The sequence below is a fragment of the Natator depressus genome, chromosome 9 (assembly GCF_965152275.1).
Source record: "Natator depressus isolate rNatDep1 chromosome 9, rNatDep2.hap1, whole genome shotgun sequence".
Taxonomy (NCBI): domain Eukaryota; kingdom Metazoa; phylum Chordata; order Testudines; family Cheloniidae; genus Natator; species Natator depressus.
In genome coordinates, this window is record NC_134242.1 from 72,010,834 (window position 1) to 72,029,396 (window position 18,563).

The 18,563-nt window shown below is 38.1% G+C and overlaps 1 protein-coding gene across 7 annotated transcripts in view; it reads right to left on the bottom strand.

The window, feature by feature from the left end:
- Window positions 1-18,563, bottom strand: part of DACH2 (dachshund family transcription factor 2) — a 480,235-nt gene that overhangs the window by 88,911 nt on the left and 372,761 nt on the right. For 4 of the 7 annotated variants that reach the window (XM_074964452.1, XM_074964447.1, XM_074964453.1 and 1 more), the window contains one exon: window positions 3,664-3,819. In XM_074964452.1, coding sequence (XP_074820553.1) covers window positions 3,664-3,819 — 156 coding nt within the window. Of the gene's footprint in view, window positions 1-3,639; window positions 3,820-18,563 lie in introns of all 7 variants that reach the window. The other 3 variants (XM_074964449.1, XM_074964446.1, XM_074964448.1) reach the window with 1 other exon arrangement.

Genomic DNA, 18,563 nt, shown 5'->3' on the forward strand with positions numbered 1-18,563 from the left:
AAAATAATTAAAAAGTCAGAGAGAATGCCTCATGCTAATAGTATTTGCATTCCATAAGAGGACTGCATATGTACTGCATTAATCAAAGACAAATCTAGCTGTAAACAAACAGGCAATACTAACAAAACAGGTATGCCACAATCTGCAAGCTCTTTGACCCCTTTAATCAGCAATGTAAAAATTCATGGGACATGCAGAAATTCTTACAGTTATATTAAAACAGATCAAGGGGTAAGTTAATTAATATAGTCTATTCTGTCATCAGTGTATACACTTAACTCCTGTTAACATTATTGAGTATTACACATATGCAGCAATTTGATACCAGATTTTGAGGTGTTATTGAGTACGATTATACCAGTAAGGACTGAATACAAGACGGTAGCTAAGTCTGTGAATTGAGATGTGCAGTGTTCCAGTTTAAAATAAAAAATATTTCCACATAAGGCATGGGACCTAATTCTCATTTACACTGAAGCTATTTCACACTGCTATGGAGTATAAAGGGGCCTGGAAAAGGAGTGAATTACATGTACGTCCACATTAAAGCTCTTTGACACTGCCAGAGTGGTGTAAAGTAGCCTGGTGTAAATGAGAATCATATTCCAATACCATATGTTCCCTTAACATGTATATATACTGCATCACTTGTCTTACAATAGACCACATAGTTTTCAATAATGATCACAACGCTTAGGTGGCACAAATAGACTAAACTACTGAGAAACCTTTTTAACTGCTCTGACTTTGAGTAACACCTAATTCTTAAGACTTCTCAGGAGAGACTTCATGATCTCATTTATCTATGAGCATTACCCGATTTTCTCAACAAAACAGGACCAAATTCTGCCACTATACAGAGTCAAAATGGCTCAATAATTTCTGCAAAGGGAATTTAGGCAGATTAGAAATGATCATCACTAACCTCTGGCAAAATATGAAAATAACATAATTGTATAGCCTGTCACAATTGTAAACTATGTGCCTATTTATCATAGATATTTCTCTGAGTTTATTACCATGGTTCTACCTTAATCATTACCATATTACAGGGTAAATCATTGTTTTCCTATATTATATTCCTACAGTAAGAGTGCCATGAGCTGATCTTCCTTACATAATTTCTTTCATACAAAACACAATTTCTTGGTCCAACAAACACCAGAAACACCCACAGAAACCACCACCTGCCCACAAAGGGCAGAATCATCTGAAAACTTAACACCCTTACTACCCCTGGACAGCCATCAGCCAAACACTATTATATCCATTCATTGTGGCGTGTTATGCTTCACATTACTTTGTTTATGAGATGGTCCATGTCATTGTTAATCAAGATAGTAACAAGACAGAGTCCATGGACATTTCCATTTACTTCTAACCATACTGACAATCCCCTTCAGTGCTTATATACATAAGCTTTTGTTCCCTTGTATATCTCCCGTAGCAGCCTAATAATCTTTCCTCACACTCTATAGAGTTCCAAAACTCCCAGACACCATCTGTCCACTTTGAGCTGTATGTCTACGTAAAGTCCAATTGACATGCAAACTAAATGCAAACTACAAACAGAATATAACAGCACATTGCCAGTTTTAAGACACAATCCATCAAGCATTTCTGAGGACTATAAAGGAAATACATCTTACACTAGCAAATCATCAGACATAATGTCTGATATTCAATAAACCTTTTAATAGCCTTTAGACAACTACTTAAAATAAAAAATCCTGAAAAATATCTTGAAAGATTACCAAAACAGGGAAGAACACAATAGCCTCATATGTAAAACATGTGCAGATACTGAATTATGTAAGTGCATATTCCCCACATAAGGAACATAAAATTAAAGAATCATCTACACTACATAAGAGTCCTGCAGTCAGCTCCACTTAATCAGATGACAGACCCTAACTGTGCATGAAAGGGGACAAGCACCTACAGTAAGAAACATTTAAATGGTCCCAGCTTCTCCACCAAATTCAGTGACACTACATAGATAGCAATCAAAGTATTTGGTCTTAAAAATATGGTATTTCTGTTGAATAAGAACTTACCGTTCACAGTTCATACACTTGTGAAAAGTAAGTCCTTGAAATCAATTTGTAAAACTCTCAGAACAAAGATACATACATGAACAATGAGGATTTTTCAAACTTTAGCATTGTTTCCATTCCTTCATCCCACTGTAATCTTTTATCCAATTATCATGTCCCACCTGTTCCTTTAACTCTGATTCTATTTTAATTTTGGCCTGGACAATAAATTCTTCTATACACTACAAAAACTTTGGGGCGAAATGTTTTGCTGGAGTAACTCCATCGACCTCAGTAAAGTTTTGGAAGTAGAGAACTTGACCCTTTTAGACTCCAAGATTTGGAGAGGATTTTTACAGTACCTAATCCAGGCAACGGGAGAGATCTTAGAAAAAGAGCAAAATTCACCACCAGCATTTGGGTACACATTTACCAAAATGAATGCTATTTACAGATTTATATAAATGCCTTTATATAGAAAACTTTCTACTGTTTGTGATGCAGAGCTCTTAATAGAGGTAATTAAGTTTCAGGAAAACTTTTATTGATTTGAAAACAATGAAACTAGGATATATAAAAAGTATATTGATTGTATGAAATAACACAAGCTTTATTTTTTTTTGAGAAGTTGGAGTTAGCAATAAAAGGAAGCCATTCAATTCATTAGTAAAACTATTATGATAGTGTGTCTAAACAGTGAATTAATCTTGAAGTAGTATTTATAGCTTGGTCGTTTATTTCACAGTCTGATATACCTACATTAATGTTAAATCGAGTCATTAGCTGCACTGTGACATAGTATAAATGCAAAAGACTTAGTTAGGCAGGCCTAACGTCAAACCTCACTAACTGGGGCGTGTAAATGGTAAGTATGGGAGTGGTGCAGTCATTTATAGCATCATGTTGGGTGGAGGGAGAAGGAACTCAGGCACCTGCTGATTACTCCTTCCCCTCTGAGGGGTAGCATGTGATGGTTCTAACACTCTGACCTGTCCCAGCCATGCCTACTATCGCTGGATGACTTGAAGAGGCAGGGAGAGGAAGGAGTTGTTTCTACCCACTGCTAGCTCGCTGCCATTTTGTCTTTGTTCTAGTCCCACTCATTCCGACCTTTATATGACATGCTGGATCTCGTAGGATGCTGTGGACTGTGCTTATTGCCAAAATTATATTTGGTCTCTGGAAGAGATTTTTCCCATTTGGCAAAATTGGCAAATGACTGTGTGGGTTTTTTCACCTTCCAAACAGCACCCTGGAGCTCTGTTTTAGGGATTTACATTAGATCTGTCGCAAGCTTGATTATAGCCTGGGCGCTGCCCTCAGATCTATCATCCTCAGGTTTGTAGAAACCAGGGCTATTCTGTAATGGAATGGCTCTGCCAGTTAATTAGGGGAGTGGTTCCTCATTGGTTAATAGTTTAATCGAGTTGCAGCCTCCAGCTTTACCGTGTGTGTGTGTGTGTGTGCGCGCACGCGTGCGCACACTAAATTCTTCCAGCTATCACATGCTATTTATTAGTTACCAACTTCTTGTATAGCTTTCCTTCTTTACAGACAAACAGTATAAGACTGAAGGTGTCTGTATCTTAGAGTGTCTTCTTACTGTTTATAAGGACAGTAAACGTACTGTTGGTGAGCAGGTGATTTTGCTGGAGAGGACTGAGGGGATGTGCACTCCCAAGGCTGGATTGTCCTGATAGTGTGGCGTGACCAACACCATGCTGGGATCCTGTTGTAATAGGAGACTGAAGTTTCTCTTTATCCCAGGAGGATTCACTCCCACCTGCAAAACAGTGTACAAAGATATTGTAAATACCATATTCTTCCCTTGAAGAGATTTTGCTAGCTTTACTGCAAATTTTTTAATTATCCTAAATTACTCAATTTTTTGTTTTGGAATATTTTATAGTTTATTGATTACTCAGCACCAAAAAGGCACATAAGTGCTGTACCTGAAATAAATGAATAATTTAATAATCGTAAACCAGGCCAAATAACCTAACTAGAACACCGTGTACTCCTTCTGGAAACAGAGAAAGCTAGATGTTTAAGGATAAAATGACACAAGCAGAAAGGACTCACAACTAGTGATAACAACTAAACAGGGACTCTTCTTTTGTCATCCACTCACAGGACCTCACCATTGACAATACCCAGTGGGAGTTTTTTTCAAGGAGTTGCTAAATAATAAAATAATAAAAATTAATAATACCAGCTAGCACTAATATAACAATAGATGGGGAAACGTGTGCAGAGAATTTAAATGATTTGCCTAGGGCCACCGAACGGGTCAATTTTAGCATCACGATTAGAATTTAGAAGCTCCTGGATTCTAGTCCTGTGCTCAGAGCACCAGACCAGACTCCTCTTCAATGCTAAATTCTGAATATAATTGAGAGATTCAAAGACCAAACTTGTAGATAGTCAGCTTTGAGGCATTTATATGTAACATTCAGGTGTACATTTTGTTCACAGTAATTGATGTCTAAGAGAAAAAGCAAAGTATGTCAGATTAAACAATGTCATACTAAGCTGTTTGTTCTTCTGGAGAGATCTTATTTTGGTTTCATGGCAATTCCTATGTGAGACAGTTATGCACGTGAATAATCACATGCTCCTCTTATTAAATCACAGTAAGGTAGAATGGGGTAAGAATTTTGCAATGAGTCTGATCCACAAAATAAAGCCTTTAAACAACTATTTGTAAAAGTTGAACATTTCAGGAACACGAAGAGGCCAGAAGGTTAACCTAGGTACATTCCTTTTCCTTTCATCATGGATGTTTTAGATTAGATTAAAGAATGATAAGAAACTGTGTATCTGTAGAATTGATATTGTCTAGAATTTATTAACTAGAATTGCAATTAGAATCAGTAATACACTGTTGTGGTGCAATGCACAGAGGTGGCAGGCAAAAAAAAAATGTATTTTAATTGAAGATGAAAGTAACCACATAGAAACATTCAACATTCTTTATGGTAACACTCAGCTAATAAACATGATTAATACTACCAAATGTAAAAGACTGAAAGATCAATGATTGCGCAAAATGGGAATCACTCCATCATTTTAATACCATGTCCAAGCCATGAATTACCTTACCATTACAGATTTGTAATTTGTAAAATGATGAGCAACACATTGACAAAGAAAGATACATTTATACAGCACTAAATTATACCATATGATATAATATAATGTGGCATAATTACAGCAGTGCTCAGTAGCACTGCCACTGTTAAGGTTGTATCAGCATTTCCATTATAAATTGAATATGCTGCATACTGGCTGTTTCAAATCACATTGAACTAAAACTTCAGTTATTCACATGGAACTATTCTCAAATATAGGCGTTAACATTTGATAAAATATTCCTTGAGTTAAACAAGTGAGGAAAAATGATTTTCTAAGAACACTTTTTAAGAACTGATTTGCTAAATGATTTCTACCATTTTTCAGATTTTTTTTCAATATTTTAGTTTAATGTTTAATATATTTTTTAAAAAGCATTATTGTTCAAAGTACAGCTTGTATGTACTTAAGTGACCTAAACTTTCACTGGCACTTAAATATTTAAAAGTAGATTTTCAAAATGATGTAAAGAATTTATACACATAGATGTTTGTGAGGTGTTAATTTATCAAGTAGAAATATCTCAACAGTCCTTGGACCACAAACTTTTATTTTACAAAGCAGAAGGTCCAATCCTGCAAATGTTTACAGACAAGCTTGACGTGACACATGATTAACCCCACTATAACTATCTATGTGCATTAAGTGTTTGTTGTTCAGGACCCCAGACATTTTCATGTCTTTTTCCTTGTGAAGTCAGAGCCATGGACTTCAATGGAGCTCTGCCCATTTTAACTGACTGAAGATCTGGCCCACTGCCTTCAAAATGTAAACTGATTGCTCAGGAAGTTTGTCACAGTGATTTTTCAAAATGGAGGGGAAAAAACCACAATCCTTGCATGAAAGCACACCCTTACCAGCTGTGCTCTCTTCCCTCCTGGCCTACCAGTGTCCAGAACTCCAAATTCAATTACTAACTCCTAAAAGTTTCTCCTTCCTTCAATACCTCACCATGGGCCCAAGTTCTAATACAAATTCCGCCCCTCTGACACATTCCACTCAGATATCTGCTCTTGTATTCAAGTTTCCTCCACCCACACCCACTTCTGCCTTGAGAAAAAAAGTCCGGCTCACAGGGAAGTCTAATGAAACAATCAAAGTTGAATGCTAAGTGAAATTTAATCATAGGGTCTGAAATTTACATAGATATCACTACATCCCACTGTGGTAAAGACAGACAGGAAGTTTCCATAATTAAGTTACATGGTGAGTAATTCACTGAAAGACAAAACTATTCTGAATAATAACACCTAGCTCTTACATAGCATTTTTCATCAGTAGCTGGCAAAACACTTTGCAAACAAGGTAAGTATCATTATCCTCATTTTACAGATGGTGACACTGAAGCACTGAGAACTGAAGTGACTTGCCAAGGTTATCTGCAGGCCAGTGGCTTAGCTGGAACTAGAACTCAGGTCTCCTGAGGTTTAGGTAGTGCTCTGTTGTCCAGAAAACCTTTTCCCTGACACTACATGCACTATATTGCAGAACTTGTTAATAGAATTGTCACTGAGCAGTTAAGGACATGAATCTTAAAAGATGGCTTATATCCTTGCCTGAAAATAATTCTCTCTTTCTTCATGTGCTTGATACAATATGAAAAATTTAAGTGTAAATTTAATAATAGGCAAAAGCCTAAAGACCCAGTATAAATCCATTCCAACCTCTACTTTCTATACAATCGTTCTTAGGAGCTAATTGTATAAAGACAGCAATTAAGTAATTTCGACTTCAATAAGAAAGCAAATGGCTCATTTTATAAGTTAAATATGCTTAGTTCAAAGGATCCAAAACTAACTCATATTCTTCTAATTTCAGACACGTCTTCAAAATTCCACAGAAATATTTGTGCACACATACACACACATTCACACCAAATGCTAAAAGCATAATGTAATGTACAATTATTGTCTGTATAAGAATAGAATTGTGAGCCCATTGCATCAACAGTATACATATTCTCAAATTGTTGATTATTACCATAATTAGAGATCAGTACCTACAGCAACTAAATCAGTTGTAAAAGTTGAAAATCAGATCCAGATACAATTTTTCATTAGATTTTTGTTAACTGTTCCCATTTTTTGTGCAGGGAGAATAGGCATCATTAATATGGCAAATGTAATTGTCCCTTATAATACAAAACAAACACATGATATCAAATCCTGCCTTGGGATACCATAGTTTATAGGGGCATAACTGAAAGCAAAATTAGGCCTGTGGTCTTCATCACACGCAAGGTGCAATATATGATAAAAGGCAAATCAGTCCCTCTCATACATGGAGGAGTAGGTATATTTAAACAGGCTGGATAAATCTGTCTTTTGCTTAATCCAAAAAGTGTAGCCTTTGGAAAAACACAACATATTTTCTGTCATAATTAAGCTGTCGAAGACCCACATTCTTTACTAAATAGCGGATGTGGAGTGTAAATTAAGACAATGATCCATGCCTGGATGCATGCCAAATAATGTCTCTACGATAGATGCTGAACAGAAGAGAAGAAAAAAAAGAAAGAAAGAAAGAGAGACAAGAAAACCAACAGGCAGTATCATTTAGGGAAATGAGGCAAAAGTCTCTTACAATAAAACAGTGATGTGAGCTGGTTTACAAGTTATATACAAAGGAACGTAATTTATTATTCATTTTTAGGGAGAAAAGATTTCATATTTACGTATAAAAGTTAAGAAAAATTAAACAGATTCTTAAGTGTCATAACATTATTATTAGGTCCTTTTAAAGTATATTTATTTGTCAAAATGCAAAGAAATGCGTTTCTGAACATTACTAATGAGCAAAGAGCTTCACATTTAAAATTGTCACCCCTGTACATACAATCCTCTCCCCCTCAAACAAAAGAAAACACATGAAGGTAACTTTCTCCTGTCTTGCTTCCATTCTTGTTGGTCTTGACTAGGACCAGACTCTCTCAGTCCCTTACTCAGGTGCTCAAAAGGGGAGGAAAGACCCCATCTTGCATAGCCTATGATGCCAAGGGCCTGTTACAGATGCAGTCCTCTGTTCAGGAGGGACCACAGGTAGAAATATCTCAAGACCATAAACTTTTATTTTACAAAGCAGAAGGTTCAATTCTGCAAATGTTTACAAACCAGCTTGACGTTACACATGATTAGCCCCACAGTGATTTTTCAAAAAAGAGGGAAAGAGAGAGCCAGGAGAACTGGCTGTATTTTAAAGAAGCCTTATTGAGGGTGCAGGAACAAACCATCCTGATGTGCAGAAAGAATACCAAATATGGCAGGCGACCAGCTTGGCTTAACAGTGAAATCTTCGGTGAGCTTAAACTCACAAAGGAAGTTTACAAGAAGTGGAATCTGGACAGGTGACTAGGGAGGAGTATAAAAATATTGCTAGAGCATGCCAGGGTGTAATCAGGAAGGCCAAAGCACAATTGGAGTTGCAGCTAGCGAGGGATGTGAAGGGTAACAAGAAGGGTTTCTACAGGTAAGTTAGCAACAAGAAGAAGGTCAGGGAAGGTGTGAGACCCTTACTGAATGGGGGAGGCAACAGAGTGACAGAAGATGTGGAAAAAGCTGAAGTATTCAATGCTTTTTTTGCCTCGATCTTCACAGACAAGGTGAGCTCCCAGACTACTGCACTGGGCAACACAGTACAGGGGAGGAGGTGACCAGCCCTCAGTGGTGAAACAACTAGTTAAGGACTATTGAGAAAAGCTGGACATGCACAAGTCCATGGGTCCAGATCTAATGCATCCAAAGGTGCGGAGGAGGTTGGCTGATGTGATTTCAGAGCCACTGGCCATTATCTTTGAAAATTTGTGGCGATTGGGGGAGGAAAAAGGTAAATATAGTGCCCATATTTTAAAAAGGGAAGAAAGAGAACCTGGGGAACTACAGCCTCTCTTCAGTCCCTGGCAAAATCATGGAGCAGGTCCTCAAGGACTCCATTTTGAAGCACTTGGAGGAGAGGAAGGCGATCAGGAACAGTCAACATGGATTCACCAGGGGCAAGTCATGCCTGACCAACCTGATTACCTTCTATGACAAGATAACTGGCTCTGTGGATATGGGGAAAGCAGTGGATGTGATATATCTTGAGTTTAGCAAAGCTTTTGATACGATCTCCCACAGTATACTTGCCAGCAAGTTAAAGAAGTATGGATTGGCTGAATGGACTATAAAGTGGATAGAAAGCTGCCTAGATTGTCGGGCTCAACAGGTAGTGATCAACCGCTCGATGTCTAGTTGGCAGCCAGTATCAAGCGGAGTGCCCCAGGGGTTGGTCCTGGGACCGGTTTTGCTCAACGTCTTTATTAATGATCTGGATGATGGGATGAATTGCACCATCAGCAAGTTCATAGATGACACTAAGCTGGGAGGGAGAGGTAGATATGCTGGAGGGTAGGGATAGGGTCCAGAGTGACCTAGACGAATTGGAGTACTGGGCCAAAAGAAATCTGATGAGGGTCAACAAAGACAAGTGCAGAGTCCTGCACTTAGGAAGGAAGAATCCCATGCACTGCTACAGGCTGGGGACCGACTGGCTAAGCAGCACTTCTGCAGAAAAGAACCTGGGGATTACAGTGGACGAGAAGCTGGATATGAGTCAGCAGTGTGCCCTTGTTGCCAAGAAGGCCAACGGCATATTGGGCTGTATTAGTAGGAGCGCTGCCAGCAGATTGAGGGAAGTGATTATTCCCCTCTATTCGGCTCTGGTGAGGCCACACCTGGAGCATTGTGTCCAGTTTTGGTCCCCCACTACAGAAAGGATGTGGATACATTGGAGAGAGTCCAGCAGAGGGCAACGAAAATGATTAGGGGGCTGGGGCACATGACTTACGAGGAGAGGCTGAGGGAACTGGGGTTATTTAGTCTGCAGAAGAGAAGAGTGAGGGGGATTTGATAACAGCTTTCAACTACCTGAAGGGGGGTTCCAAAGAGGATGGAGCTAGGCTGTTCTCAGTGGTGGCAGATGACAGAACAAGAAGCAGTGGTCTCAAGTTACAGTGCAGGAGGTCTAGGTTGGATATTAGGAAACACTGTTTCACTGGGAGGGTGGTGAAGCACTGGAATGGGTTACCTAGGGAGGTGGTGGAATCTCCATTCCCTAGAGGTTTTTAAGGCCCGGCTTGACAAAGCCATGGTTGGGATGATTTAGTTGGTGTTGGTCCCGCTTTGAGCAAGGGATTGAACTAGATGACCTCCTGAGGTCTCTTCCAACCCTAATATTCTATGATTCTATGACTGCTCCCTCAATGCACATGGTGACCACAAAGGGGACAGAGAGACGGTACGGTCAGGTCCTGGCTACCTGCCTTCACATCAGCCTGCAGTGCAGAGTGTGTTGGTTGCAGTGGAGGAGGGTAAAAGAGGGTATAGCCTGCACAGTGCCCCTGTGTCCCAGGTCACTCGTGGGGTGGGGTGGGGGAGAAGAGGGCACAGTCCTGTCCTGAGCTCCCCCTGGAGTGGTGTTGGTGCACATTACCCCTAGCATTAACGCTATGTTTCAGCATACACAAAGAAAAATTAGATAAAAATCTAATTACTCCTGCTGGAAGATTGCAACATGATACTACTTTATTTCTGAGAATTCAGAACAATAACACACAAGAACGAAAACCAGAGAGAGAGAGAAAGCAGGCAGCTCCCTAAAACTGAGAGGAACAACTCACTCCACCCTGGCTAACTGCAGACTGCCTGCTGCATGCTTTTGCTGCAGAGCCCTCTAGCTGACAAGAAGGTTCCAGAAACAATCCCCTCCGCTTCCCCCCAGCCCCGGGCTCTTAAAGTGATCACTCACAATTCCAACACAGTCCTCAATACACCACAATTACTACCTCAAGCTATCAGCTAAATGCCAAAATTTGGCCCAAACACCGAGGCCCTTTTTATTGTGTGCCTACTATATAGGACATTCTAAGTCTGAAAAGTAAAAATATAGCAGCTAAGATACAAATGTAAGCCTATGTGTGGGAAAGCACTGGTACATGCTACAATAAGTAAAGCCCAAGAGCTAAATGGATTTAGTGAGAAAAATCTTATTTATTAATTAAAACTAAGTATTTATCATAGGCTTAACCGAAGAGCGTTTGACATAACTCATATATCAACCCAGGAATTAGACTGGCATGTTCAAGTAAGCAAAGGTAAAACTAAAATAGCAAGTCCCAGTACATTCACTTCTAAATTAAATGCTGTGAGATGTAAGTATTCCCCTAGTACCACTTTACGGCACAGTGGCTAAAGTCTGTGCATTGCTGTTATTGAGTTCCTAAGATTAGTTCAGATGCACAGGGAATTAAATTGCAGGTAACAGAAGAAAATATGTGAAGTCAATCTAAGCAATACACACACCTTTTCATTACATGATGTACTGTGTATTTACAGTTTTGTGATAAGCTTTCAAATGTGGGTATTCACAATTGATGAGAGTTATGTAACTGAAGGGCCTCTGTTTAGGTTTCATCTACCTACAGTAAGAAAAGGATGTTTTCCTACCATTGCCTTCTCCTTCCAGATGAAAAAGTCTTCATTCCTCTGTAGATTCTGCTGCTAACATATTTTTTATTTTTCATAATTATAACATCACTACTGAAGTTGAATTAAAAGAAGTCAAGCTCCATCTAATGTACTTTGCTTCCGAAACCAGAATCTAAGAAGTTTTTTGATGACCATATCTTTGTGAAGATTAAACTACCTTCTTAGTTTTATGTGTTGAAAGATTTTCAAAAAGTAATCTAAGTTCAATTCAGTGGCAGTATCTTCTTATTTGGATTTGAGTTCAACCTATCAGCCTCAAAACTGTGTGCTTGGCCTAAATGAAATTCACACTGTCAGAGGTATCTTTGAATGGAACAATCACACTATTTCAATAAAAACAACAAGGAGTCCGGTGGCACCTTAAAGACTAACAGATTTATTTGAGCATAAGCTTTCATGGGTAAAAACCCCACTTCTTCAGATGCATGAAGTGAAAATTACAGATGCAGACATAAATACACTGAAACAGTATATGTCTGCATCTGTAATTTTATGTTTGCATCTGTAATTTTCACTCCATGCATCTGAAGAAGTGGGGTTTTTACCCACGAAAGCTTATGCTCAAATAAATCTGTTAGTCTTTAAGGTGCCACCGGACTCCTTGTTGTTTTTGTGGATACCCACTAACGCAGCTATCCCCTGATACTGTTTCAATGTATGTACCTCATTTTATTTTGTTGTTATATATTTTAGAAAAATGTAACTCAAATTTTGAAAATGTCTTTCATGCTCAGTTTTAATGTAAAGCATTTTTAAACCCACATTTTTCATGTTATTAAGTATACTTTCAGCACCCCCTGAAAGTATCTATATGTTGTTGTTTCAGCACTGTTAATCCAGAACACTTATCACCAATGGCCTGATTTGCTAAGATGCTGATTACCACAATTCCTAGAGACTTCCTTGGGATTTGTGATTGCTTAGCACTATGAAAATGAGGTTACAAATTCTGCCCTTGGATGCTTACGTGCAGTGTCCATTGACACCAACAGGTATGTGAGAGCAGAATTTGCCCCAAATAATGTAAGTACACTTTTTTTTTTTTCAAAATCTGGTAAAACTCTAAATCAAGTGACCTAAACATACACCCATTAGGTTCTTGAGGCGGTTTTCATATGTTAATGAAATATCAATTTAGCCTTAAAATAACATATACAGTATTTTAAAGCCTAATCATTAGATTTTAACAGATGTCTACAATATAGAAACACAGCACTCTGGTGTTAGGTTCGAAGTGCAGCACCGGTGTCCAGTACTCATGACTAGTTACTCCAACTAACAAGTGAGCTGTGGTATTCTGCACTAGTTGCCTCTAAAATGGATTTAAGGTGTAACTCCATGTAGTGCATAATGCAGTAGTCCAGGCTAAAATAAACGAAGGCAGGAATCATGGAAGTAAGGTCTGCATCTGTGAGGAAGGTTCACAACCTCTTGGCCAAACAAAAATGAAAAAAGCACAGCTGATTGCTACTATTTGATCATATAAAAGCATCTGGGACTCTAACCAGAGTACCAAGTTTCAAACTTTGGTTATAAAGAATGGGTGAACATCCTCATTCAGGAGAGCTGACGTAAACTCATCCACTTACTTTCCTTAGCCCACCATAATCACCTCAGTGTTCTCACCTATCCCAGCCCATGACCCATCTCACTTAGATACTGGGAAAGACAATCACAGTCTCTGGGCTGTGCATAAAGCTGAGTGTATAAAGCTGAGTATCATCAGCATACTGAAAACACTTCAGCCCATATCTCCTCACTAACTTTCCAGACAGCCTCATAAACATACTATATTAGTGGGATAACAGCAAAGACCTGAAGTACTTCACAGAAGGAGACTATCAGGTTAGCAGAATAATTGTTCAACAATAGCCTATGAAAGCAATGATCTCTCAGTGAGAAAAGAACAATACCACCAAAGAGATCAGGGACCATAAATGTGATAACTGCACCTAACAATCTCCATGGTATTAAAAGGCAGCACAGAGCTCTAATAGTATCAGCACAGAGGTATGATTTTCATCCATCAACAGGAGATCATCTGCCAATGTGACAAATGTCATATCTGTGTCGCATCCAGGTCAGAACACTAATTGCCAATGCTCAAAGAAGGCTGAGGCGTCAGCATATTGTGAGAGTCATCTCATCATAACCTTTTCCATAATATCTTGACCAAAAATGGAAAACTACGTATCAGTTAATAGCTGGAAAGATTTGTAGGTCAATATCTGGCTAGTCAGCATCCAGATATGTTTTTTTAAGAAGAGGCCAAACACATAGTTCTTTTACAGCAGTTGCAACCCTGCCATTCAGAAAGGAGGCACTGACAATTTCCACCAATAAACAGCCCGGTATTTATCCATGGGCATTCAGCAGTCAGGAAGGACAAGAATCCAAAGCATAGATTGTGCCAAGTATCCTGAGTCTTCCAAACCTCTGTAAGCTAAACTGATTGGCTCTCAACATATTATCCTGCTTACATGCACACAGTCTAGTCTGAATCAAATTAGTTTGATCAACCAAATAAGCAGAAATTTCCACATTTTAGGATCAACTCACATTAGCAACCAAATGAAGACAGTTCAGCTTAACCCGGCTATCTACCAACCAAAATGTAGGTGAGAGTCGTATTTGATAAACTTTATACTGAAATGTCTTCCCAATGAGGGTGAGACAGACCCATTCTTGTTAAATTGCTGGCAAACTGTCAATTAGAAACTGATTTTTTTTTAAGCAAGCATATTTGTTTCAATGAGTCTATGATGAAAATCTATTTTGGACAAAGCAGTCTCCAAAATAATAAGACCTATAAGAATCTCAAAAGCTAAATTAAAGATGTACAAAGGCATTTTAGTCTTGAATGTATTGATTTGTGTAGCTGCATGTGTATTTGGCAGTATCATATTCTGGACTGTGCTCTAGAAATAAGCCATAAAACTGGGGAAAGTAAGGTATTAAAAATGGAGAAATCTAGTGATGGCTTTACTGGGTTACTTCCAAAAACTTATCAAGTGGTTCAGCAGATGTAATTACTGCTTAGCCATGCCAAGGTTCTGAAATGTGCCCATTAATTCAGCAATTCCCAATCTGTCCATCAGTCAGTCATACTTAAAAAATATGTCTGTCACAACTTAGGTGAAGTAATCTATTGATAATTATACAATAAAAACTCATTTGAAAATCTGAATATAATTTCAAAACTTTCTGAAAAGTCTAATGACAGCAAAATGAAAGTTTATTTCAAAGCAAAGGAAATGCTGAAGATAATCATGGACATGTCAGAGTTTTTAATGCTTGTGACTAATATTAGTTTTTTAAACTCAAACACGTTAAGGAGAACACCACAATCATGACTAGACAGTGACTTTCTAGAGGGGAAATGTTTCTGACCTATAGGCTGTATAGGGAACTAAGTGTGCCTGCCAAAAAGGTATTCCCCCCTCCTTCTCTTTCATGGGATAGAGAAAGGAAAATAAGTAGGAGAAAGGAAAATAAGTAGAGGGTCAAAGAACAATGATTTTGGAGAAAAAACTATACACGTAACATTTTTTAAATCCCTAAATTATTCCTATCACAGATTATTCCTATCACTATTTTTATATAGCATTTTTACTAGTGGGTCAAGGAGATCCTAACTGCATGTAGAGAAATGGTTGTGACAAAGCTGGGCTTCAAAAAATCTGTCCACGGCACATATGATCATTATCCCAAATGCCACCTTGCAGGCAAGCTCAGCAGAGAGAATAAGGTTATAGTAAAACTGTAGTCTGAAATGTGATCATGTGAAAATAGTGCTTTGTTACACAACCGACCTGCTTCCCGTGTGTATTCAGACTCATAACTGTTGACATTTTTAGTAACCAATATAAGATTTTACAACTTTATACTCCTGTTGTTAATGAAGAGCTAACAATGCAGTGGGAGAGTGAACTAGATTCTATTCTGATTTAGCACCACCAACAGAACTGTGGTCCATCTGCTAGGCCAAATTCTGCCCTCCATAATACTTGCACAAATCCTCTGAAGACAATGGATTTTCCGAGGTGCAACTAAACGCAGAATTTGGCATGAGATGTCTTTATTAATGTTGATGATACACAAACCAGAAATAAAACAGCTTGATTTTCAGATCTGAGTCTGCAGGGTTGGCAGTTAGCATAAAACATCTTTTTCGCTTCAGATTTCCTCAGTTTAGATCTGCAAGTCACTGAGATCATAACATTTTTACAAAAGACACTTATAAAATTAGAACTATATTTGAAAATACACAGAAAAATGAACTTTCATTCCTAGAAATTTTTTAGAAATTGAATCTGCAATTCTTTGCATTCATAAAACAAGTACTTTATGAAGAAATAAAAAAAATATTTTCTCATAGTTGACAAATGAACTGAAATAGCCAATGAGATAAATATACTGTGCATTTGTAATGTGTGTATATTTGGATAGTCTGGTTTTCAAAGGCTTTGAATATTTGCAGCTCCCAGAATTGCAGGTGCTCAGTATTTGTGAAAATCAGGCCATTAAAGTTTCAATGGTTTATAATTTACTATTTCTTTTAAATATCACTAACAAACAGAAGAAATTACAGATTGTAATTTAACGAGTTAAACTGTAGCAGCATACAAAAATGATGTATTTATCATCTCTTCAGAAATTCCTAACAGGGAAGAGCCCCACATGAAAAGTATAGTGGTTTGCCTTTAAATCTGGTTGGGGGCAGCTCATGCTTACGTATTTGGACAACTTTCCAAACTTTGCCAACCTGACACTAATCCACACAAAGCTGAATGCCATAGGAGATTTCATTAGCGAATGAGGGATTGCAAAAGTGGTGCTGCATAACTATCATCATTTTACATTCAAGCTGAATGAGTTCAGGTGCTCTCCAACTAAATTTACTATCATAAGCCAGTCTTGGAAAGGGATCAGCAAATGCAGACCCTTATTCTTGCAAAGACCCACCAACTGTTCCAGTATGTGGGATATTTGTAGGGTATGTGCTAGTTCTAATGTTGCTGAACTGTTTTATATGTGGTATTTCCTACATGGCAATATACTTTCACCAACTCCCCCAAAATCTGGAGTCCCTGCCAAAATCATGAAAGCTTGTCAGTATGCTTAACTCACCCAATAAAGGTCAGCAGTGAAATCCACAGTGCTTCAGTTAATGTCAGTTTAAAAATAAACATGCGAATATGTAAAAACCTTGACTCTGCCAACAGCCAGCATACTTTATACTTCTTTTTTTATTCTGCTTTTAATAATATGTATATGCTTAACTTTTTTTCTATTACTGTTTCTAGCAACTGAATAGAGATTTAAAACTGATCTGTACGGAATTCTAAAACATCGAGGGAAGTTGTCTCAACCTTCAGTCATCCTATTTTACTGATTTTTTAATTTCAATCGAGGCTGGATTTTCAGGTTACTTTTCTAGCATATCAAACCTAACCATCAGGATCTCTCATAGACTTTGAGGGGTCTAGTTCTCTCCATAGCTCTCCATGGGAGCTTTGTCACTGACTTGAATGAGAGAAGGATTAAGACCTTAGAGATATCCAGCAGTTGTAAGGAAAATATTCAGATTATTGACAAATCCAATCCTTGTTGTGGTATAAAATGTATTTTAGATTTTCAGAAGGATACTCTGCCTTTAGCCACACAAAAATCTCAAGTTTAGCTACAATAAGAGAAGACATAATTAAAATATTGGTAGAGACATTTCATAGAGGGAAAGTACTGCCTAACTGAAAGACTCTAAAGAAAAGAAAGAGTTTTAGTTGCAGTGTATAACAGCATTGTGCCAGTCTAAACTTAAACTAAGCTTTTAGATTTTCTGGGTGGGTTTCCCTTCTGCTCACGATTTAAGTATGCACCACCTTGATTAAAAAAAATATTGACAGCTTGCATTCTCATACCAATGCCTAGTAACAAATTCCAAATGTTTTGTCACATTTCTTGTGAGCAATGCCATCTGCCAGAGGTGGCATTTCATGGCTGTTTACCCCGACTCCCTCCAAGAATTCATCTGCCACTATCTAATGCTGCCTGAATAAAGGGGATTAAGACTCTGATGCAACAGAGACTATTGATAATTTGGTATAATTGGGAAGAAATGAAGATAAATGAGGTTGAGGATGGAGAGGCAATTAGTTGAGCTGCCTGTACAGCTGTGTTCTCGGCCTAGCTCCCCTGGCCTTTTCTTTGGTGAGGTATGTGCAAATTAAACATAATGACAAATACACACTCTCCAAAGCTCTTTAGTTTGGAAAACTTGAAGATATGATTTTCACTTTTGAGATCCTATGTAGTTTTCAAAGAAAAATGAACACTTTCTGTAGAGACTGCTAAAAGAGCAATGCACTTTCTACCACCACTCCTACTATCTACTATTGTTCATAGTTATCCTTTATTTGATAATGACAGCACATTTGTTGCTTGTACACTGGCTTTGATTGAGGGCATGAAGGCCACTATTCACCTAAATTCTACAGATGGCCCTGACCATTCCTGAAGTTTGGGGTTATTCACAAACCAAATTAAAATTCACATTTTAAAAAACACCTCTCTTCGGCCCCCCTCCCCCCCCCAGAAGCCTTGATCCTAACACCCCCTAAATTTGGGATGTTTGAATTTCAGGTCCAAATTCTGCAGCTGGAGCCTCTTTATATAATGTTCCTCTTTTTAAAAGTATTGGTCAGTACACCTCAAGGGAGACCTCTAGAGTAAACACTTGACAGTTAGAAAGGGATTATAGGTGATGGTCTTTTAGCAGTGAACAAATCAGAAAGGTAGTTATCCAGGTAATTAGTTCCACTTTCTAAGTTGTCATGTTAAGGTAGGCATAAAGTAGTCATACCTACTGAACAGT